Raw genomic sequence first — 25,501 nt, 5'->3', positions numbered from 1 at the left:
CTGAATATCTGATTAGCAGGTCTATGCATGATTATACTTTGTTCGTAGCCCTGAGTCCTGACCATTTATTTTAATCATATCTAGTGTGCAAGGTCTTGACCATTTATTTTAATCATATTTAGTGCGCAAGTTCTTAGACGTTGGCTAGAATCGGTCAGAGTTATTTGTGTGTTGACAACGAAGACTTCCTTGTGGGACACTCGTTCCTTCCACGAGAAAAAGTCTTTTATACAGTGACAATAAAGGTTCTGGAGTAAGACTCTTTGTACATGGAAAGTTCAGCCAATGTCTATGCCGGCATCAAATCAGTATTTTACTGTTTTAAAAATTAAATTAAAAAATCATTTTACAATTGTATCTTAAATTTAAATTTATTTTAAAATTGTCGTTCGAACACACTTGGCTCGCTGAAAAGATCATTTATCCGTCCAAGAAGACGAAAATGCAACGCCACAACAAAATTTGTATCAAATTTTAACGTCTTGTATGGGTTTTGGTCATTTTTTGAAATGGCAATATATCAAAAACAATTTTTTTTTCAATTTTTGTGCTGTTCACATGTCCACGAAGACCTCGATGTCACTTGCTTTCCATCGAAGGCCCTTCAAAACTAATAAATTGCCTTGTCTAAGACCCTGTGAAAGAGCTAATCAGATGGCCAATCTTTGTCAGCCTCTACCTACCCTCCTTTTAATTTGCTTCATTGCTTCTTTAATTTTATTCACCCTTTCAGCAAGTGTTAGCTTTAACTTCCCTCCTGTGACAGATATCGGAATAGAACACGATACCAAATACGAAGAGGACCATGAAGAAGGCGTGTTGCAGCTTACCAAAAATGAAGCATGGGAAAGGCTAGATAGCAGCTATGGCTGGGCATTTTATAATCAAGCTATTCCTCTATGGGAGAGATCCTTTGGGGCTTTGGCTAATTTTTCTACCCATTTCCAATTGAGGTTTTGGCTTATTCAATGAGGAAACCTATAAGGGATCTCCCTACCCCATGTTTGTCGTGGAGTTTGACACTTTCAAGAACGAAATAGATCCCAGTAAAAATCATGTGGGGATTGATATCAATAGTATTTTCTGAAAGTTGATAGTTTCTCTTAAAAACTCCAGACCATTCAATACCTCTTGCTACCCGTATCTCATAAACGGTAAACCATGGGATGCTTGGGTGGATTGTGATGGTGTAGAAAAGAGTTTGCATGTCTTTTTCTCTTGTAATCCAAACAACACTAATGCTTCTAAACCCAAAAGCCCTCTTTTTAACTATACAATAGATCTGCGTGACTATCTACTAGAAACCATCAAGGTTGGCTTGTCGGCTTCAACAGGAGCTTTCACGAAGATAGTGTGAGAGTTTGAAATTTTTCCTCTCACCATTCATGGGAAGTCTGATCTTTTGTGGATGGAAGAAGATTTCTTTTCCATGTTTTTTTGATATTTGTGTTGTTCGTTGTTGTGGAGTTATGTGGCTTTATAATAGTTAAGTGGTTGTAGTATTTCAGAACAAGTAAAAGAGGAGCTGGTAAGGCGAGGGATGAAAGTGATCCAGAGCTGGACAAATGGTGTTCTCATGGCCCACAAAGCTTTTCCTACGCTGAGCTGAGGGCTGCGATAGGAAATTTCTGCGATAAACAAAAGCTTGGGCAAGTTGGCTTCAGTAGCATTTATAAAGGAATGGTGGTGGCTCTAAAAAGAATAGCGCAAAGTTTGGGACAAGTAAGAAAGGAGTATGTTTCCGAAATTCAAACAATCAGCAGGCTGAGACACTTTGAAAAATAGAAATTCAGAGGAATATTTTCCATTTATTGTATTCACATAAAACTATATAGGTACATATACAATTGTGTGCCAAAAGCATAAAGCTACAAGAAAGGAAACACCTATGGGAAAGCTACAGGAAAAGAAAGAATAGATTAGGAAAGAACAATTTAGGAAACAACTATAGGAAAGCTATAGGAAAAGAAAGAATAGTTGAGGAAAGAAAGCTCTTTCAATATTAGAAACAATCTAATATTGCAACACTCCCCCTCAAGTTGGTGCATAGATGTCCCACATGCCCAACTTGCCCAAAATTTTTGAGAACACTCAACTTGAAACCGCTTTGGTAAGAATATCGGCCAGCTGATCTTTTGATCGAATATTAGGTAGCTCCACAATCTTCTCATCCAACTTCTCCTTAATAAAGAATCTATCTACCTCCACATGCTTTGTACGATCATGTTGAACTGGATTATGAGCAATATCACATGCTGCTTTATTGTCACAGTGTAGTTGAATTAGCTACCTAGGTGGATAGCCCAATTCTCTCAGGAGAAGTCTTAGCCAAAATGCTTCACATGCTCCAAGTGCCATACCTTGAAATTCTACCTCCACACTATATTGTGCAATAACATTTTGTTTTTTGCTTCTCCATGTAACAAGATTACCTCCTACAAAGGTGAAATAGCCTGAAGTAGAACACCTATCATCTACTGCTCCAACCCACTTAGCATCAGTATATGCATCCACACTTTGATAATCCTCATTTTTAGTGAATAAAATTCCTTTTCCAAGAGAAAACTTCAGATATCCCAAAATGTGCATAACTACATTCATATGTTGCTCTCTAGGATTATGCATAAACTAGCTAACAATAGTTAATGCATAGGCAAGGTCTAGCCTTGTGTGTGCTAAGTACATCAATATTCCTACGAGTCTCTGGTATCTTCCTTTATCAATTGGTACTTGATTAGACTCAATACATAACTTCAATCCTTCTTCCACGGGTGTATTAGTGGGTTGACATGCTGACATACTGGTTTCCTATAACAAGTCTAAGGTATACTTTCTTTGAGATAGAAAGATTCCTTTATTAGATCGAGACACTTTGATCCCAAGGAAATATTTTAAAGGACCGAGATCTTTCATTTTGAATTCTCTAAACAAGTAATCCTTGAGAGCCCTCCTTTCTTCAGGTCCATTCCCTATAACTATCATGTCATCCACATACACAATAAGTGCAGTGATCTTACAGTGCTGATTCTTTATGAATAAAGTATGGTTTGAATTTCTATGATGGTAACTAAAGGCTTTCATTGCCTTTGTGAATCTTCTGAACCATGCCCTTGGAGATTGTTTCAACCTATATAGTGACTTCTTTAATCTGCACACCTTCAGACTATGTATTTTTGGTATCATGCAGCCAGGCGGGAGTTGCATGTAGACTTCTTCAGACAACTCTCCATGTAGAAAGTCATTCTTCACATCAAACTATTGTAATGGCCAACCCAAGTTTTCAGCTAGAGACAATAGTGCCCATACTATATCAATTTTAGCTACAGATGCAAATGTCTCTACATAATTGATCCCATAGGTTTGGGTGTACCATTTTGCCACCAGTCTCACCTTAAAGCATTCAATTGTACCATCTACTTTGTACTTAATAGCATAAATCCACTGACATCCAACTGGTTTCTTTCTTGGTGGAGAGTTAGCAAGTTCCCAGGTATTATTTTCCTATAATGATTTCATCTCCTCATTCATAGTGGCTTTCCACCTTGAATCAGCTAAGGCTTCCTGCACATTGTTAGGAATAGATGTAGTAGATAATTGATTTACAAATGACTGATTTGATTCTGACAAAAAATGGTTAGACACATAATGACTCACAAGATATTTAACTTTACTAGAAAGTTTGGGTTCATATGCAGATTTAGGAATACCTTTGGTGAGATGTTGAGGTAGTAGTTTTCCAGATGGTTCAGGAGCATCCTTGGTAAGTGACTGGTGTGGTGTTAGGGACTCGGATGGAGGTGGACCCAAAGCTTCAATTTCTCAGTGTTCATCATTGTTTTGATCCAAAGTTTAACCTACTTCTTGATTAACAATATCAGTTTCTAGGTGTTCATCACTACTTTAATCCAAAGTTTCACCTACTTCTTGATTAACAATATCACAAAGTTCCCCTTCTTTAGAGATGTCCAATCTACTGACATCTTCAAGAATGTGAACATCCACATTTTTAGAGGTGTTATCCACATCTTCAGAGATGTTCAAGCTACCTACATCTTATGAGATGTGAGCATCCACATTTTCAGAGATGTGATCATCATAGTCTAAAGTATGAATTTCCTTCTGGTACTCCCCTTGAAGTTTAGACTCAAAGAAAAAATACATTGAGTCTTCATGAAAAACTACATCCAATATAATAAAAATTTGTTGAGTTGGAGGATGATAGCATTGATACCCCTTTTGATAAACAACATATCCTAGAAAGATAGATCACAGTGCTCGAGGAGATAACTTGTTGTGCTAATGCTTATGGAGGTGTATGAAAGCTACACAACCAAAGACATGAGGAAATAAATTTGGGATAGTAGGAGCAACAACTACCTTAATGAGAGCTTGGGATGGTGTTTGGAAATCAATAGTGCTAGAGGATACCTAGTTGATCAAATATGCTACAGAGGTAAGTGCTTCGCCTCAATAGGATAAAGGAAAATGTGCTTCTATCATAGAAGCACGAACAACCTCCAACAAGTGATGATTTTTCCTTTCAACCACCCCATTCTGCTAAGGTGTATTGAAACAAGTAGTTTGATGAGTAGTTCTATGTGCTTCTAGATACTGTTGAAGTTCAGAACTCAAATATTTGCCTCCATCGTCGTTAGAAGAACTTGAACTTGTGCATTTTACTAAGTATGAATCATGTTACCAAATTTTTGAAATAACAAGTTCACATCACTTTTAGACTTCATTAAGCATACCCAAATCATCCTAGTACAATCATCAATAAACGTAAGAAACCAATGAGATCCACCCAAGGTAATGACTTTGGATGGACCCCAAACATCAAAATGTATGATCATAAATGGAATTGGACTTTTATTCAAACTTAATGGAAAAGAAGCACGATGACTTTTTGCAAGTTCACAAACTTCACATCAGAAGCTAGAAACATCATATTTTGCAAATAAACTAAGAAATAATTTCTTCAGATAACCAAAAGAAGCATGTCCTAGATGTTGATGCCATAACTAGATTTCAAATTTCTGCTTGTCCCCCTTAGAGCTAGCCATCACTAGAACTTGACGTAGCTTGTTTGAACTCTTTGACTCCAAGTCCAAGTAATAAAACTTCCTTCACTTAACACTACAACCAATCGTTTGTCTCATTTGGATGTCCTTAAACATGTAGAAATCAAGCCAAAAAATTACAACGCAAAGTAAAGTAGTGGTGATTTGGGAAACTGACAAAAAATTGTAATCCAAAGATGGAACCACTAAAACAAAATTTAGATTCAAAGTATCAGTGAGAGGTAAGGATCCTTCTCCAATAACTAGGGTTGGAGAGCCATTGGCAGACGAAACAAATTTTTGTGAGGACGGTTCAAGGGATAAGACCTATCTAAAATCAAATGTCATATGATCCATAGCACCAGAATCAATTATCCATGCACTGTTAGAAATAAGTGTAGACATATTTAAAGACTTACCACCATTACCTACCACTACTGCTAATGTCGAGATCTATCCAGCAATAGTTTGATTGCAATGGGTGCATTTGTAGGTGGATTTTTCAGCACCATTAGTGATCCCTGCCTTGAACAACAAACTTTTAGATTGAATAATAATGGGAGTAGATTTGCTCTCAAATACTTTGGAATCTAAATCGGCCATAGTTCAATGAAGGAATACAAATAATTCAAGCTTCAAAGCTCTGTTACCAACTTGAAAAATAGAAATTCAGAAGAATATTTTCCATTCATTGTATTCACATAAAACTGTATAGGTACATATACAATTGTGTGCCAAAAGCATAAAGCTACAAGAAAGGAAACAACTATAGGAAAGCAACAAGAAAAAAAAGAATAGATTAGTAAAAAATAGTTTACGAAACAACTGTAAGAAAGCTATAAGAAAAGAAAGAATAGTTTAGGAAAAAAAGCTCTTTCAATATTAGAAACAATCTAATATTGCAACGACACCATAACTTTATGTGGCTTTTAGGGTGGTGCCATCAAAAGGGAAAATTACTTCTTCTCTACAAAGATTTGCCAAATGGGAGTCTGGATAAACACATTTTTGAGAAGGAGAAGGATACTCTGCAGTGGGACCGAAGATACAGTATCGCTTGTGACATAGCATCTGCTCTTGTCTATTTGCATGAAGAATGGGATCAACATGTTGTACATCGAGACGTGAAGGCAAGAAACATAATGTTGGATTCTAATTTCAATGCCAAGTTGGGAGATTTTGGTTTGGCGATTGATGGAGCGTGATTGGGCGGCTTCCCATATGACTGTGGTGGTTGGAATGCAGGGGTATGTAGCTCCAGAGTGCTATATAACTGGAAAGACCAGTCCAGAGGCTGAGGTGTACAGCTTTGGGATGGTTACTGTGGAAATCGCCTGCTGTCGGTTGATCACTGCTTTGAAGAGCACAATTGCAGACTAGTAGAGTGGGTTTGGGATCTATACGGGAAGGGAAAGGTCCTGGATGTGGTAGATGAGAAACTTGGTGAAGATTTCAATGTGGAGGAGATGGAGCGGCTGATTGTTGTGGGGCTGTTGTGCTCTAATCTGGATTCAACATCAAGACCCAAAAGGAGAGAGGTGATAATAATATTGAAAAATGAAGTTGGACTGCCATATGTTCCTTCAGATTTGCTGGTAGCTATTTACAGCCAGCGTAATCCGCTTAAAATGAGTTTAGGCTTGTCAAGCTCTGGGGTGCTTTTCTTCCCAACTGTTGTCGAACCCATTATGTCGTCAGGTTCACCGGTTCTCAGTGCGCCGACTTTGTTGTCTTCTGACTGCAAATAGCTTTAAAAATCTGTCGTCGAGCCCTCTACATTTCACAACTAGCCTTGTCAATGTAGACTATATCAAATTGAAGTGGGTGTGTAGAATGGAAGTTTCATGTTTTAAATCTGTGTTTGTGAAAAACCAAAAAAAAAAATTTAAAAAAATTGTTTTAGAATTTATATCTGTTTTCTTTCCTCTCATTTCTTTAGCATGTATGCAGCTTTGCGTAGTTCTATTATGTAAGCGGCTTCTAAGCGTGTTTCAAATATGAGACCCACATACCTTTTATGACAACACATAACCTTTACAAAATTTTCACATGATCAAATGCTAAAAATTCAACTGTAACAAGATATAGTTCTAATTATGCTTCTTGGTGAGATTGTGTATGAGTTTATCAGCATCAACATTTCGGATCATACTCAATGATACATCATTAGGATGAGAGAGCTAAGAAATGAAATAATAGGTTACGGACCCAAACTTATAAAAAGAAAACAAGAGGGGGCCAAGGAGGGCAGCACACAAGCCAAGGGGACGAGTAATAAATAAAAAGAGAAAGAACAATAAGGAAAAAAATATATGTATAATTGTCACAACATTTGATTGGTGTATTTTCAAAAGCTATTGTTTATATATTAATATTACAAATAATATAAATTTTCACATGCTACAACGCTATTATAAAGATTGAAATAAAACTTCTAGATTAGGAAGATAATCAAGAATAATTTTACAGAGAGAGGGGGAATAGAGGGAAGCTAGAGATAGAGAAATACATGTATATGTGGATGATATAAGAGGAGAGAGAAAGAGAGGGAGCGAAATAAAGAGAGAGAGAAAAACAGAGATTATGAGGCATAGGGAAAAAATATTTAAGAAATAACATGTAGAAATAGATAAGTAAAAAATACTTATGAAAAATATCAAATCTATAATAAATAAAACTATAATAATATAGTATATTTCAATAAATAAAAAGATAAATTCTAACATTTAAAATTAAAAAAATAATTTACAACAAAATAATATTTGGATATTAAGTTTTTCAAGATATTTCTAATAATATTCTTTAAAAAAATAATTATTTATTACTCAATATATATTTTTATTATTACTTTAAAAAAATCAAAAAAATTATGTCACTAAATTCAACTATAACTAATTTATTTTTAATTAATTAAATTTTACAATTCATAGAAGTTTGAAAAGTATTAAGTTTATTAATAGTATTGATTGTATTTGTCGATTTTTATTATTACATTTAATAATATTAATTAACTATAATTATTAAACACTTTAAAATATAGAAATAACACAACTAAGAATACAAATGAAAAAACATGTCAATAGTATTGAAATGTAACAATTTTTTTTTTTTTAAATTCATATTTCTAAATGTTGTATAATAGAACTTGAGTTATTTTCAAGATTAAGGATATTTAAAAAGATATTCAAAACACTAAGAAACTCAAATACATTATTCCTAGTGTTCACACGTTAGCAAAAGGGTATCAAATATTTTAGATAGGTAAATGAGAGGAAGATAGAAAATTTAGAGGATAAATTTGAAGGTGTGCAACAAAAATTACATAAGATAGTGAATGTTAGAAAATCTACTCTACATGATACCAATGAGGAACTAACATAGTTTAATGAACAATTTGAGGTTGTACATTATCCATCTATAAGTAACAACCCTAATTCTAGTTTTAAAAATTTTATACATGGAAATTTCTAGGTGAGAAAGAAGCATAGAGAGATAGAAATAGGCAAGGACATGGTGAAAGATCTTGCACCTCCCACTAGCACTCAAGTTGTACTATGCATTTATTTTTGCAATTTGTTGATGTCAAACTTTTTTATGGTTATGACCTATTTTAGCTTTTTAGAAGTCACTTTCATTTTGACTAATAACTTTTGGGCTTCTAGTCATTGTATTTAATCAATTTTCCTCTAATAAAGTAATTGATACTTCCTAAAAATCTACTGTTTAAGTTTTAGCATTACACATAACATAAATTTTCACATGCTACTATGCTACTACCAAGATTGAACTAAATCCTCTTAATTAAGAAGATAATTAGGATAACTTTTTAAATAGGAGGGAGAAACAGAGAGAGGGGCGATGTGGAAGGAGAGAGAAAGGCGGGCAGAAAATAAAGATAGAAAAAGGAAGATTGTTAGAGAGGGAAAAAAGGTATATACAAGATGAATAGGAATATATATATATATATATATATATATATATATATAAGTTTAAAATTAAAGAATTACAAATTTTATAATATTTTTATATTAAATTATTTGCACTATTTACAATTAACTTTCTCTAATGACATTTATTAATTAATGGGTATTTTTAGTATTCCTTAGAAATCTTTAAAAATAAGTTTATACTAAACTCAATTCTTTTTATCTCATGATTTCTTAATTTATCTTTAAATTTTGATTTTTTTTTAAAAAATATTTTTAATAATATGAATTATCAATAATTGTGAAAATATTAAGCAAACAAAAAAAACCATCAAAATACAAAAGACAAAATTTGTCAATGTTATTAAAATACTATGAAAGCTTATGTTTTTAATATTGATATATTCAACATCTTGTGACATATTTTCTATAACATATATTTTTTTTGTAGAAACTTTTATAGATTATAATCTCCTTTCCTTGTAGTGTACATAATAGACAAATAGATATGGCAATGGGAAAAAAGAAGTTGAGTAATGAAAAATCATGGATCCAATAAGAGTATGGACCACATGATATCATTTCTTATAATCAAAACTAAATCAAACAATATAATTTTTTATTTCATCTCATTTTTGTTTAGTAAGGAATATTTTTCTTCAAAATTTTAAGTATAAAATAATAAATTAGTCTAAAATAATATTTTTTTATAACTTTTAAAATTGATTATTTATTTTACTATTAATGTGCTTCTTCTTTTTTTTTTCAAACTAATACACAATATGCAAAAGAATCTAATACTTTGGTTATATATATAAAGATATAGTAGTTTACTTGGCATAACATGTCATCTTTTGGTTAAATATTTATTGTCAATTTAATAGTCTTATTGAAAATATATATATTCAAATCAAGTAACTATTTTTTTATAAAATCAACTTTCTTACTTATAGATTTAACCTACATAAATATAAATTAACTAGAAATCAAAATAAGTTGTAAATAATATGAATAAAAAATAAATTATTTATCAATTTTCACATTAAAAATACTGCTTAAATAGTGAATTGAAACAATCCAATAAAAAAAAATGGAAGATTTGCATTTGTCACCATTACTATCGAATGGAATCCTAACATTGAAATTTGAGCACCTTACAACATTAAATTTAAAATGTAAATTATAAACCTTTAATTATGAATAACAGTAGGCAACTTGTTAAAGTTTCACTATTCAATCATTGTGCCTTGAAGAGATTGGAATAAAGTTTTATAGTTGGTAAGTCTTTTATAAAATGTTAAGGTGGATAAAATTAGTAGGTAACCCTCAAAATGAGGAAGAGCTAGATTTGAACTTTTGATGTATGAAAACTAAGCATGTAGTTATAATAAGTTGAATTCATAAAAAATTATGTATCTCTAGTCCTTTTCAAACACATTAGTTTCTATTATAACTTAAATGTATTTTAGTGTATAAATGTTTTATTTGAATTGAGAAATTACTAAACATGCTTAATATGGTTGATATTATATTATATATATTCATCCAAAAATATTTCCATACAATATGTGTAGGGGGTCTACAATTTTGGGTCGAGTTGGCCTTATGACTTCTCATGTCAGAGTTAGCTAGCTTAGGCAATTCATTTGCAATTGGTGTCCACTCTCATAATGACACCAAGCTTGGAGCCAACTTGCTAAGTATCTGCATATCGGGTATGATAGGTCCCATGGTGGGGTTTATCCTATGTTGGACCAGAGTGTTTAATATAGTGGGGGCACCTTGGACAATTCAAAGGGGCTAGCCCTAAGCGGTTATTGCCTTGGAGAAAGAAATAGGTCCCACCCATTAACTAGTCCTTTAGGCTTAATGGCTAGTTGTATTAATTTTGGAGTGATAGGGGCTAGCTGCCTGGATGGTTAGTTAATGACTTACTCGAGGCTATCTCTACATAAGAAATAGTGAAGGATCATTTGGAGATCATCATCACTTAGTGTTATGAGTTGGAGCATTCAGTCACTTGGTGTTGATAAGAGGCATTGACCTAAGAGAAGAGAAGCATTTTGAGTCTTCCTAGCCAAGTAGTATCTAAGGAGTAGCAAGGCATGAGGAGTTAAGGAGTAACTACCTTGATACCAAGCCACATTCGGCTAACTAGCTATTGAGGATAGTTGTACTTGAGATAGATGCTCATCATTGTAATAAAGGGACAACCAAGAGATTTTGGCACGATCTTATCTTGGGGGTGATATTTGTTCTTTAACACAACATCCTATCCTTGATTATTTGTAATATAGGATTGCATAATCTACCAGATATTGGGGATATCACCCCACATCATATCTTGGTCCATGATGTTTGCTTGAAGGCACCATTTTTCTTGCCTTGTTTATTTTGGATCCACTTGCATATAGTATTAGGAGCAATCAAGTCGGTTTACTTAGTATCCACTTAAGTGTAAAATGTGAAGGCATAGTCTCATATCCTTTATGTGAGCTCAGCTTGCATACTTATTCTGCATAGGATTGCAAGTGTCGCATGGACATGTCCCAAGGTCTGTGACAATATGGGTAGTGCTTCCTTCAAATTCACTCCTGTAAGAGCCCTCATATATGAACCAAGAAAATTAACATAAAACACTTGTAATGATTTTAGAATTTTAAATTTCACATTTAAACATTTAGTAAAATGATAAATGAAAAATAAAAATAAAAATAATTACATTTGATTGACCTAAACACAAAATATTAATCACAAGTTAAGAGCAAGTGATTGTATAGTATATTCCCTACAATAAATATAACAAGAGTTGTATGTAGTAGGAGTCCCACCATTTGCCAAAATATCAAAAATTGAACCATTTGCCTTAAGATGGAACATTGACTTTTATGCCATTTGTCAAAAGATTTTAAAAAAATGAATTCTATCTCAAGGAAAATTTGATCAATAAAGGAGGTGGATGAATGAATTATCACATAAAAATATTAAATAATATGTACAGAATTTTGTCAACACAAGTTTTCTTCTAAAAAAATTATTGCTATTGATCTTAATAGAAAATGATTGGCTTGGGAATTGTTTAAATTAGTTTTTCAGTATAGACAATTGATTTATATACAAATTCCCACATGAAATATGATTTTGTAGATTACATATAGTCTTTAGAAGCTCTAGGGAATCCCATTTTCTTAGATATCTCCAAAAGCTACAATCTCAGAGATATTCTAAAGAGTTAGAAAATTTGATTATTTATAGATTGGCATGGTATAGGAGTTGGAAATTGCCATGCATAATATTTGGAGGTGTGTATGAGCACCTTTTCTTTGAACGTGAGTAATTTAAGGTATAATGTTTCATCACAATGTATGAGTGAGAATATATATGAGTTAATGCAAGGTGGGAAAATTCTCAAATAAAGATTTGCAATAAAATCATTGAACATTTCAATATAAAATCATTTTAAAAGTCTTCTAAGTCTTTAGTTTGAATGTGTGTAAGTCAAATCAAAATTGAAAGTATTTTTCTATAATATCTCCAAGTTGAGAAGGCTTGATAAATAATAGTTTCCACTAGCAATGACAAGATCCATAACCTATTATTGTGCCTTTGAAACATTAAGATAAACAAACTAGTAATTTTCCAAAAAATTGTAGACTTGAATCTATTTGTAAACTTGATAAAGGAAGGATAAGTCAATGGTATTAGTTCTAAGCAAGATGAGTAGATGAAAATAAGTTTGAAAATATATAAGATCATTCATAGCAAGAAAATGATGGAAGAAAATTTTAAAACTTTGCAGACCCCTACTAACTATATTTAGGAAACATAGTCAGTACAAGAAACATTACTTAATAAATTGATATGTAAGTAATGAATTGCATAGCAAACTTCTATTAGAGCATTCCAATACCAAAATCAAAAGGAACTAACATGTTATTGTCATCTAATGAAACTAACTTATTATTGTCATCCAAAAGAAAGATTATAGAATCTGCCTACAATATTACTCCTTTTAGACACATATAATTTGCCAATGTGGGGCATCATTCTACTAGACTTATCATTTGTCATTTTTAGGGTGATTTTCTACTCTTTCTATATTTCTTGCACATATCATTGATGCTTATATGTGTTCTTGGACTTTTAAAAAAAAAATGAGTGCATAGTGTGAGAGAATAAAAATATGAGTTTATCATGTGAGAGAATAAAAAATTAATGTCATTCAAAAGTCTCTGCATGCAACAAATATGGTATATATCACAAATTATCCATTCACCTATAACCCATGTGGTTATTTCCATGCTCTGTATTTTAATTAGAAAAGAGAATGCTAATACACTAGAGAAACTCAAAAAATATTTTTTTATTAATTAATAGTGATTGAAGTTCTCTATGCTAAACATTGGAATAAAATTTAGGGGGAAAATTGGTGATGAGGAGATAACAAGAACAAAGCCTATAATAGGCTCAATATTGGGTGGAAAGAATAAATTAAAAAAAAATTACAGGGAAACACCCATGAAAGAATTAATTTACCATCATTATGGTTTAATATTATGCACAAATGTAAGCAAGAAATGTGACATGGGTGAAGGATCTCGGGAGTATTATTATCTTATCATTATTATTTAAGTTGATGCACAAGTTTAATTCAATGGGTAATGTATCTTATAAAGAATCCTCAAAGAAAAGGATTTAACACTATTTTGTAACCAAATGAGAATCGAATGAATGATTTTAGGGTAGTTGTAAATAGTTTGTAAACCATTTAGATAGTTTTTAAAAGACATCTCATAATGTAATGGAAGGAGATAGAGAAGAGAATCAATAATAGGGGAAAAGACAATAGGTTTGAAGAAGGGAGTAAATTGAGAGGAAACTCTCATGGCTCTCTGGCGGTAGCCACCAGAGAGCCATACGTTTGTAATATGTCATTAGTATATAATGGAAGTGTGTTTTAGTTTTAATAATGTTTCAATCTTCTCTATATTGATCTTTTGTGCTCTAAAGCATTCGGTCATAGTTCATTGGTTCATTGATAGGAAGAATGTTATAACAATTTGGTTCGGGTTCCAAGTTAAGAATAGTCAGTTTCATAGTACCATTATTTTATTGTCATTATTGTGGTTGCTCCACATCAATCGGCGAACACTATTGACTACCCAAAGTTATCTTAGTAGTTATGTTAATCATTGATGCTCCCATAATATTGTAAATTGTATAGGTTCAAACTTTGTCTCTATGAATATAGGTATGTATATATAAAAGGATAAAAATAAAAAATAATAATAATAAATGAATATTTCAAAAGGATTTGCCTTTACTTGCCTATCAAAATACTTTGATATATATTCACTATTTCTTGAATCTTTAATTAAATAGACATATTAGTTGTACAATGACGAGCATTTAAGTAGAGATTAAATAAAAGGAAAACCAAAAAAATAATGAGGAAGTGTGAGATACTATTAAAAGCAACTATAGAAGTGTTTAAAGAAGTGATGTACTCATAAATAATAAACATAGCAATGAAAGAATCATGAGTGTCTAAAGGGAACAATGCATCCCTTCTTTCTAATGGGACTATATACTAACGATTTAAATACTCATAAAATAAGAAACATAAAATCTACCAAAATTGCAAGAAGAGGAAAATTACAAAACACTCCTGACACAGAGAAAATGGCTCCCAAGAGGTGAGTTGGTACATCCCAAGGAGTCTTGCTAAGGGCTGCACATCAAATGAATCATTATGTTAATCAACAAAAGAATATGGAATTGTGGGATCTAAAAGAAAATGTTAAAAAATTAGAACTTGCAGGATGATAAATTATTTATTTATGTTTTGAACCTTAAGGGCCATAGCCGCCTTGTTCTTGATAGACACATAGTCAAGAAAGAGCTTAAAAACAATAATTGAATTTCAATTGTACAAATTTATTTTGTAAGGAACCACTAAAAAAAACTATGACCCAACAAATTAATTTTTTTACAACACTAATGTACCTTCTCAAGAATTGAATTTTCTAATAAGAATTCTCTATCTCAAGTTGTAGAGGTTCCAGTTGCAATTGTTCCTTTAGTTTGTAGTCAAATTTTTGATTTTGGGATAAAGTTTTGGACCAACCAATTACCTGCCATGAGAGATGTGCTCACTCATATTGAGTCTTTGTTCAAATATGGAATATCTTGATGCAAACTAAAATGCACAGATTGACATTGAAGGCATGTATGAAAAATGTTTGCAAGCATGTATGCAAAATGTGTGAATATAAATTTGGCATGTGTATTATTTTATGGTTTTCAAAAAATGCAAAAATGCCACCTAGTGATAGAAGTATATGCCAATTACAAAAATGTTAGAAAAGTTCCACTTGTCCAAGTTCAATACATCAACTTAGAGTTTTGGCTATTTTTTCAAGTAAGAAATGGAAAAGAAAACTAGAAACAACCAATAAAAAAATAGAAATTCAAATTCAAATTTTCATTTCAATGAACAAATTTGTTTAGACCATAGCATATGGATAAAATTTGTTTGATTCTTCTAACATAAATTAATTGATTTAAAGCATTGAAAACTTTAGTCTCCATCATTGAGAGGTGGGACTAATAATAAATCCCAAAATTAATCTTGTTTGTTAACATTGACATAAATATATCATTTGATTTAATAATTAATATACCATGTGCAAATTCATCAGCATGAAATGAAACATTAAAGAACAAAAACTTGCAATTAAGGATATGAGGAAATTCTTACCTTACAATTATTTTCAGACATGACTATCCTCCTTACAAAATGTTCTATTGACTAAATTTTAAAAAATTGAAAACATGTTGATTTTTAAAAAGAAATTCACCATTTCATCTTCATGGTCTACATATTTTGTGATCGAAAACAATAAAAAGTTTGGAAAAAAAATCACTATGGTGTCATGAATCTAAACAAAAACTATGTTTTCACTTTATTTTGTCTTTGGTGCTTTTTGTCTGGAGATTAGCCAGTGTCATTATTTTCTAGGGAATATCAAATCATATTATTAAAGAAAACAAACTGAGGGGGCATTAAAATATTATACAAAAATTGGACATTTATGATATCTAGAATTTTATGGACCATGCATGTTTTCCTTGAAAAAGGCTGAAATTGTAGAACGTCACAACAAGAACCCTAGATTTTTAATGTATTCGATGTTCATAATGGCCAAAGGCATTCCATAATGAATTCCATAGTGGATGACATTAAAAATATTTCTCTTGCACACTCTTCATATCTCAATGAAGACCTTGATGAAGCCTGTGTGTTGTTGAGGTTTCACTTGGCTCTTATACCAAGTTATATAGGAATCCTTTTTAGATACATGGTTCATCAATATGTCAAATTAAAAAAATTTGGGGTGTCAATTAAAACCAATAATGCACCCCATACATTTTCATAGCCCATTAACAAACATCATTAATTCAATCTTCAACACTTGGTTGGGGGATATCAATCCAATATTCATCTATTACATGAAACTTTTGATATCAACGTACCCATGACATGTAGACAAACAAATTCTCAATGCCAAACCAAATACTTTCAATCAAAACCAATGTAGACATCTTGAACAAACCCTTATACCATAAAAAATCCTCAACATACCATCTCACTAGCAATCAAACCACTTTTACTTGATGCAATCACAAATAACTTCCATTACTAATCTATAACATCAAACACACATTCTTCAAACACAAATGCATAGTACAAAACTTTTAATAGTAGAAAAATAAGCCTTAACCTTCAAATTTAGTTTCCTTCTTTTCACATTGTATTCTTGTGAAATCTTCTTCTCTGTCAAGAATTATGCATGCACTCTCTAGCATTGCCACTTACACAAATGTTTTCTACAGACTACTAATATATGACTAGCCACTACACAATGCAAATGCTCCAAAAACCTATAGATTTCTAATAGAAATCTCCATGGGACAAATCCCTAGCAACACTTCTCCAAATTGTTTAATTCTCCTTCAACTTGCTTTGCAAAATAACATTCACAATTCCTTACCCAAAGCTCAATAACAGTTGTCTTGCCTAACAATTCCACATGTCACTTTCGATTGCTTACATAGGAAATACCAAATAGGAAACCCCACACACCACTTTCCACTTCTTACATAGGTAATACCAAATAGCCTTCCAATACAATTTTATCTTGTAGCCACCAATTACAAATTGAGCTTTTGTAATGCACTAACTAGGGTGATCTCCTCCTCTTGTCTTGACTAGCCATCTTTGACACTTTCCATAACTTCCTCACATGTTGTTATCTCCTCAGAATCAATGCTTTTCACAGAATTTGCCTTTGAACATGACCATTCAAAACACCATTTCTATATTGAAAGAGTTTAATCTCAAAATACAATCTTTCCCTTGGGCTGCAATAGTATTGCACAACTGATAAACACGACAATATTTACCAATTGTAAAAGACGTTTATCTTTGTGCACCACTTTTCATCTACTAGTAGTTTCATTCTCAACCTCTAGCTCTGATACCAAGTTAAAAACATAGCAGAAGAAGAGACTACAAGAGAAAGGAAACCAAAGGAAATGAGAAACCCAAAATTGGCTCTCCTAGACTATTGTTAACTGTATTATTAATGAGATTAATTGAAAAATACAATTGTAGGTGGCTATGGATGGTTTTGGATTTTATGTTGAAACTTCTATTTGGATGGCATGTTAAATGCATGTTTCTGGAAACATCTCTACCGACCATACTAATGGAAAAGCAACTAGCTTATATATATATATGTATGTATGTATAAAATATGCTAAGAGTAATCCTTCTTGAGGCATCTATTTTTCATCAAATCCTAACCCACACAAAAAATCCTTAGGAATTGATGAAAAATAGGTGCCTCGAGAAGGATTACTCATATATAAGCTAGTAGTAGTCGTCGCGCACCATGGAAGACATTTTTGAAGATTTTGGATGATAAATTTTTTTTTTTAAAAAAATTTTTTTTAAAAAAAAAATTGTTCTAATCTTTAAAAAATAGATCTTTTTTTTCAACTCTATTATATATATGGTTTCAGTTAGGCTTAGGGTTCAAAGTGAAATTATTAATTCTATTTTCATAAGATTAGTATCAAAGTATTCTTTTAAATATATTTTAAACATATTGTATAGGTAGTACTTTAGTTGCATAATTTGACACGTGACTAGTTTTCTTCAATTTAGTATAATTTTACTAATTTATTCAACTTTGAATTATGTATACCTTTAATTTATATGTTTTATGTTTAGAGTTAGGAATATGGTTATGGATAGGTACACAAATAGATTTAGTGAAAGGCTTCCTCATTAGAAGTAGGCTTATAGTTAGATTTAGCATTAGGAATATGGCTAAGGGAAGAATTAGACTTAGAGTGAGGCTTAGGGTTAGGAGTTAGGTGAGATTAATATTAAAGTGGTAAATAGTATTATTATGTTTACAACTATAATTCAATTTTATAATGGTTAGGGTTATAATTATGATTTTGTGCAAGGATTAGGATTAGTATTAAATTATAGATAATCTGGGTTCATATTAAGGTATACATGCATATGGTTAAGGCTATAGAGGTTAGGATAAAGTTTACAATTAGAGTTTAAGGTTGAGTTTATGGGTAGGGTTAGAGTTAGAGTGAAGACTTCAATTATGGTTAAAACTCTCTCTCTCTCTCTCTCTCTCTCTCTCTCTCTCTCTCTCACACACACACACACACACACACACACACACACACACACACACACACACACACACACACACATATCAACTCATTATCCATCTAAATATACCTTCTCTTCATCTATATAAATATACCTTCTCTCACTCTCTATTTATCTCCCCTACCACTAGTTCACTCTATATTAAAAATAAAATATAAACTACTCTATGTCTCTCTATCTCTCTTTCACACGCACATACACATCCCTTTCTACTTTATCTAGATATGCCCCATAATAACCATGTCTTTCCTTCCACCTTTCCTCATCTTACCATCATTGTAATCTCTACCCCACCTACCCTCCGACCTCTTTGTTAAAAATAAAATATGAGGACCTCTCTCCGCTCCCTTATAATACATACATACATACATACATAGGGGAAGGGATAAAGAGAGAGGGAGAGAGGTTATGGAGAATATACATATATTCTCCATAACCTCTCTCCCTCTATCTTTATCTCTTCCACTATCTCTCTGTCAAAATTTCCCTCCCTCCACTATCCATTAACACATATACTCTCTCTCTCTCTCTCTCTCTCTCTCTCTCTCTCTCCACACACACACACACATACCACCTAATCACCCTATTTGAAGTTCTCTTTCTACCAAAAATATAATAGGCTTCCTTACCCATGCTCTCTCTCTCTCTCTCTCTCTCTCTCTCACACACACACACACACACACACACACACACACGCACACTCTTGAAAATGCACAAAAAAATTTCATTTTAGTAATTTATTATAGCTTTGCAAAGTTGAATTTAGATAATGGAATGCCTTGTTCCATTCGCAACATAATGTTCTGTTCAAGTGTTTTTAAAGTCAAGTAAGGAAGCAAGGGCTCACACCATCTACAAGAAATAGTTATCCTCGAAGCCAAAGCATTTATGAGACATGCATTAATTGAACCAAGTTGGGAATTGATGAAGGTGTTTTAACTAATTTCTATTATATTATTTATTAATTGGATCTCTCTCTCTCTCTCTCTCTCTCTCTCTCTCTCTCTCTCTCTCTCCTCCCTTTCTACCTCCCTCCCTCCCTCCCTCCCTCCCTATTAATTCACCCTAATCACCCTCTCTCACTACCCCCCTTTATATATATGCCCCCTACCCTCTCCCTCCCTCCCTCCTTCCCTCCCTCCCTTTCTTTAGTAATTCCCCTAGTCACCCTCTCTCACTATTCACCCCTCTCTCTATATATGTGCACATACTTTCTTTCTCTCTAGTAATTCCTTGTAATCACACCCTCTCACCATTTCCCCCCCTCTCTCTTTATATATATGCATGCTTCTCTCTCTCTCTCTCTCTCTCTCTCTCTCTCTCTCTCGCTATATATATATATATATATATATATATATATATATTCCACATAATATTTATCTCCTTTTCTCCCCCTGTCTTACTCCTTCCCCACTCTCTCTCAATCTCTCACTCCCTCCCCTGTCTATTTCATCTATTTATAAATATGCCCCCTAATTGCCCTCTCTTTCTCCCTCTATCTCACTCACTCCCCTCTCTTAGATATTTCCTTCACATCTCTCTCTCTCTCTCTCTCTCTCTCTCTCTCTCTCTCCCCCAGCTCACTACCTCCCTCTTGTAATCCCCCCTAATCAACCTCTCTCACTATTCCCCCCCCACTCTCTCTAATATATCTCTATTAAAAATATAATAAGGTCCCTTGCCTCTCTCTACTTATACCCTCTAATCACCCTCGCCCTCTCTCTATATGTATGCCATATAATCACCCTCTCTCTCACTCTCCCCTACCTTATCTCACAATTATATCTCTCTCTTTACCCCACTCTATAAGATCTCTCAATTAAGATAATCTTTAGCTCTTGAAAATGTAATATGAGTTCCCATCTATCTCTCTAGATATGGCCACCTCTCCCACCTTCCTCCCTTTAACCAAGTGTCACTTTATCTTCCCTTCATTAAAAACATAATATGTGTCTTTTTGCAATTAGACTATGGCCATTATTATGGTTAGATTTTATGTTAACATATGTTATAATAAGATGGATAACTACATTTTCTTTCATATATATTTTGTTATTGTATTTTCTTAAATTAAATCCCAAATAAAATATATAAGAGTTGAGAAAATTATATAGTTGAAAATTTTGTCAAGTATATTTTTAATAAAATGAACATTTACTATATACTATTATTATATTATACAATAATATATAATATAAGAAAATTCAAATCAAAACAATTGTATAATATCTTTTAATTTAGTGGTAGATCATATCTATCATTTGAAATGAAAATAACAACCTATGCAATAGTAATCATTTGAAAGTAAAAATATTTAAGATATAAACAATTATATGTAATTTTATCTTTGAGTTAACTTATCTTATATTTCATTAATGAAATTGGAAACTCTTTATTTATTGAAAAATGAAACTAACAATCTTGTTATATTTAAATAAACTCTAAATTGATTTAGAAATCCAAAAATTAGAAACAATTATATTCTATTTTATATTTGATCTAGTTTTAAAATCTATCAATCATACTTACACTTCACATATTTTAAAATATAAATATAAACTTTTATTTGTTGAAAAATGATTGATCATATCTTTAATTTCAATGGTAGGTCCTATTTGTCATTATGGAAAGAATAAATTAAAATATAGTCTATAGAAAATGATAATTTCTATTTATAACCTAAATAATATTGAATACAAATTTAAATAATAAATTCAAAAGTATTGTTAAGAAATCAAAACGAAAGACAAGCAAATGTGGTGTGTTTTTATTTTCTCAAATAATAACTATATATTTGATTAAGTTTCTAAATCAAATTTTATTTGTTTAAACTCAAAAATAAATAAATTTTATTAATGATAAAAAGTTTAATTAATTAATTTTTGAATAAATTAATAAGTTAATAAAAGAGATTTTGGTTTTAAATCTTGAAGTCTTAGAAAAAAAAATCATTAATATTATGTCTTATCTTTTATTTGTTTTATAATTTGAAATGATTTTATAGGCCTATTATCCTGACCCTATTTTTCCAAACATGTTATTTTTTATTGCCTCCTATTTTTTGGGCCTATAATGTCGGGTCCATTATTATGGAATAACAAAAGACATTTCATATGTAACCACCTTTCATTCTTTTTTCTTTACATGGTAGATTCCTCAGCATATTCCTATCAGTCTCCATTGTATATGCCTCTCAACATAATTAATTTAGTTTAACAATCATGGCTACTAATTTCCTAGGTCTTATCGGTGACAAATAAAAATAATGAAATTTAACGCAACTTGGAGAGGCCAATGTGTTTATTGGTATGTCAAAATGGAATCACCCGACTGACTGCATTAAGAAATGCTTAACTTCTATGTGTTTTCTAGGAAGTGCCGAATCATAAAATCAATAAGTAAAATAGAGAGAACAAACTAACGAGGAATTTAACGTGTTATAAAAACAACTCGACTTCATGCTATCCACCATCTTGTGCACCATGCCTGAGTGCCTTCAAGAAGACTAAAATGGAATATCAAATGAGAAGCCCATGAATTTCAACATCAGTTTTGTAATTTGTTAGAATATCCACAAGGATTCCCACGAAGAATTCCATATTGCTTGATATGGAAAACACTTTTCTTGGGCCCGGATCCCTACGTCCACGAAGACCTTGATGAAAGCTGCGTGCCTTCGAAGGTCCATTCCGAGTAACAAATCACCAGGTCCTAATCGTATAAGAAAATTAATGAAGAAAGAGTCGTGTGTGTTCGTTCGTATCTCGAAATTGAATCGGCCAAACAATTGCAATATATCTAAATCGTAGCGAAGGCATCGAATAGACCTACCCATGAAAGGCATGACATAATATAATATGCTAACAAATTACCATCAGAGACCCTCTAAATCACATATTCGGATGGCTAAGCTCAGTCACCCTATACGGGTCTTCCTTTTCTTATTTTGTGTTGCGGACATAGGAATAGAGAGTAGGCATGTAATATTGGGAATGAGAATGGCTATTTCAATAACAGCTATTTTTTGGAATGGGCATAAGCTCATTTTGGAGGCAAAATGAGAATATAAAAATGGTATTCCAAATTTTTCTATTCCTATTCTATCAACCAAACAGAAAATAAAAATCGTATTCCAATTTTTCTATGCCTATTCTATCAACCAAACAAGCCCTTAGCTTCCCTCCAATAAAAAGTATAGAAAGAAAAAATGATGCCACATATCAAGAGAGCAATCAAGGAGCTCTGCAGCTTACTAGTAATGAAGCATCTAATGACCCTAAGAACAGTTCCAACTGGGCGTATTATAATGACAGTATTCTGCTATGGAATAGGTTCTCTGGCCAAATTTTCAACTTACTTTCAATTCAATATTGATCTGAACAACAAAATATACGATAATCATGGAGATGGACTTGCGCTCTTCATGGCACCATACGAATTGGAACCACCAGAGGACGCTTCTAGCGGATTGGTTGGCTTGTTTAATGAGGAAAGCTTTAAACGATCATCTTATCAGATGGTTGCTTTGGAGTTTGATACATACAACAACGATTGGGATCCTGATGACAATCATGTTGGGATCAATGTCAATAGCATTTTCTCAGAGTTCATTTTTCCGCTCAATACATCCAGTCTATTTAATCGCTCTACACACCAAAATCTCACAATCGCGACATGGGATGCTTGGGTGGATTATGATGTTATGGAAAAGGTTCTGCACTTCTTTCTCTAGCATAATTCTTCTAAATCCATAAGCCCTCTATTTAACTACTCAATAGATCTGCGCAACTATCTACTAGAGTACATCAAGATTGGCTTCTCGACTGCCACTGGAAAGTACATAGAGACGCACACCGTAAAAGTTTGGAATTTTACTTCTGAATATTCATGGGAAGTCGGACCTCCTGGTGAAGTATTTAGAAATGGCAATACAAACAGATTTTCTGTGAAAGTTTATTTGGTATGTGTGTTCTTCGTTGTTGTGGTCCTATGTGGCTTCATACTAGTTATCTAGTGGCAGTATTTTAGGAAAAGGGAAATAGGAGGTAAGGCGAGGGAAGAAAGCGATCCAGAGATGGACAAAGGCTGTTCTGATGGCCCCCGAAGCTTTCCCTACGCCGAGCTCAGTGCCGTGACAGGAAATTTCTGCAAAAAATAAAAGCTTGGGCAAGGCGGCTTCGGCAGTGTTTACAAAGGAATCCTCCCGGCACCGGGGAGGCGCTGGCAATGAAAAGAATAGCGCAAGGTTCGAGACAAGGAAGAAAGGAGTATGTTTTCAAAATTCAAACAATCAGCAGGCTGTGACATCGTAATCTTGTGCGGCTTTTAGGATGGTGCCATGAAAAGGGAGAGCTACTTCTTGTCTACCAAGACTTGCCGAATGGGCGTCTCGATAAACACATTTTTGGGGAAGGGGAGGATACTCTGAACAGAGCCATCTATCCTGATGCAAAAAGCGATATGGATGGTCATTTCGTACATCAAAAATAACATGATCTCTACATGCTACCTATCAGTTTCCATTGTAGACGAGGTAGCAATAGTGACAATGGAGTGATGGAAACATGACGACGGAAAGGCGATGAGGATGGAAAGTACTTGAATGATTTGTTAGAGTTTACAAAAAAAATAGTGTTACTCCGGCGCGGGGGTCCCCCTGAGGGGACGTTGGGATGAGTTTTGGGTAAGGGAAAAAAATAGCCTCAATTTGGGGACGGCAGAGGTGCGGCGGAGGGGGAGCAGAGGGGGGGAGGAGAGGGAGTGGGGGGAGGGGGTTGCACAGTATATATATAATATTATTAATATGATTGAAAATGCTAATTATGAAATGATACTTCAATATATTATATAACAATGTAACATTAACATATCAAATATAGTTGACTACAATGAATAGAGAAAATTAAAATGTGATTCACAAACCATAAGTTCAAACTTGAAACTAGAAATTTCATAACCATTACTATTACTAATGACCATTTGACAAATTAACTTAGTTCAAGATGCAAGATTCAAATTCATTGTTCAAATATGATTTTATGAATATCATATATCATAAAGATGCTCATGATGACAATGAGCTGAATAGCATGAAACAGTGAAATAATAATAATGTATCATAGCCATATCAAAGTGAGTATAATCAACAAAATGACAAAATGCCAATAATGAGAATAGATGATTCTCAAGTGCTCTCTAATCATCCCTTATGCCAAAGTCCTCATCACTAGAACTACTAGACTCCTCCTAGGTAAGATCCTGATCCTCTAAAGGAACACCAACTAGCCTTACATTGGCTTCTGCATCGGCATCCTCATCAAGCTGAGCTGGATCCTCTGGCTCCACATCCCATCGTGCTGCAGGGCTCTCCTTGTACTCGCGTGTCTTGCGATCTTTGAGCTGCAAGTGACCATGTACAACAACCAGCTTCTCCACTCTCTTAGAGGTAAGTCTATTCCTCTTAACAGAGTGAATGAAGCTATAGGTGGACCAATTCCTCTCTGCAGCTGAGGAGCTAAACACCTAAGATAACAAAGTTGAAAGTTAAAATTTACAAGTTACAAACAAATGTTCATACAATTTGTAACAAATGATAAATGGTAAATCGATGATTAATAATTATTGAATCAATGAATCATAAATTAAAATCAGCAAGGTAAAACTCTTCAAGTTAAGATTGTAAAGGGCTAGAATTAGTTATTAGTATTACAAACCTGAGAAAGCAGTCGAATGACTAGTGAGGTGATCTTTAA

General features: G+C 33.0%; 1 protein-coding gene across 1 annotated transcript; it reads left to right on the top strand.

Annotated features, from left to right (window-relative positions):
- The first annotated feature begins 6,526 nt into the window (after positions 1-6,526).
- Positions 6,527-24,239, top strand: LOC149558554 (L-type lectin-domain containing receptor kinase IX.1-like). Its single transcript, XM_089830918.1, has 5 exons — positions 6,527-6,773; positions 23,081-23,380; positions 23,528-23,709; positions 23,856-23,994; positions 24,079-24,239. Exons 1-5 carry the CDS (start codon positions 6,527-6,529, stop codon positions 24,237-24,239), a joined length of 1,029 nt encoding a protein of 342 aa, XP_089687044.1.
- Positions 24,240-25,501: the final 1,262 nt, after the last annotated feature.

Source organism: Cupressus sempervirens, chromosome 5 (assembly GCF_028749045.1).
Source record: "Cupressus sempervirens isolate cs-2001-9-10 chromosome 5, ASM2874904v1, whole genome shotgun sequence".
NCBI classification, from domain to species: domain Eukaryota; kingdom Viridiplantae; phylum Streptophyta; class Pinopsida; order Cupressales; family Cupressaceae; genus Cupressus; species Cupressus sempervirens.
The sequence above is the reverse complement of the archived record's forward strand: the minus strand, read 5'-3'. Positions and strand labels throughout refer to the sequence as shown.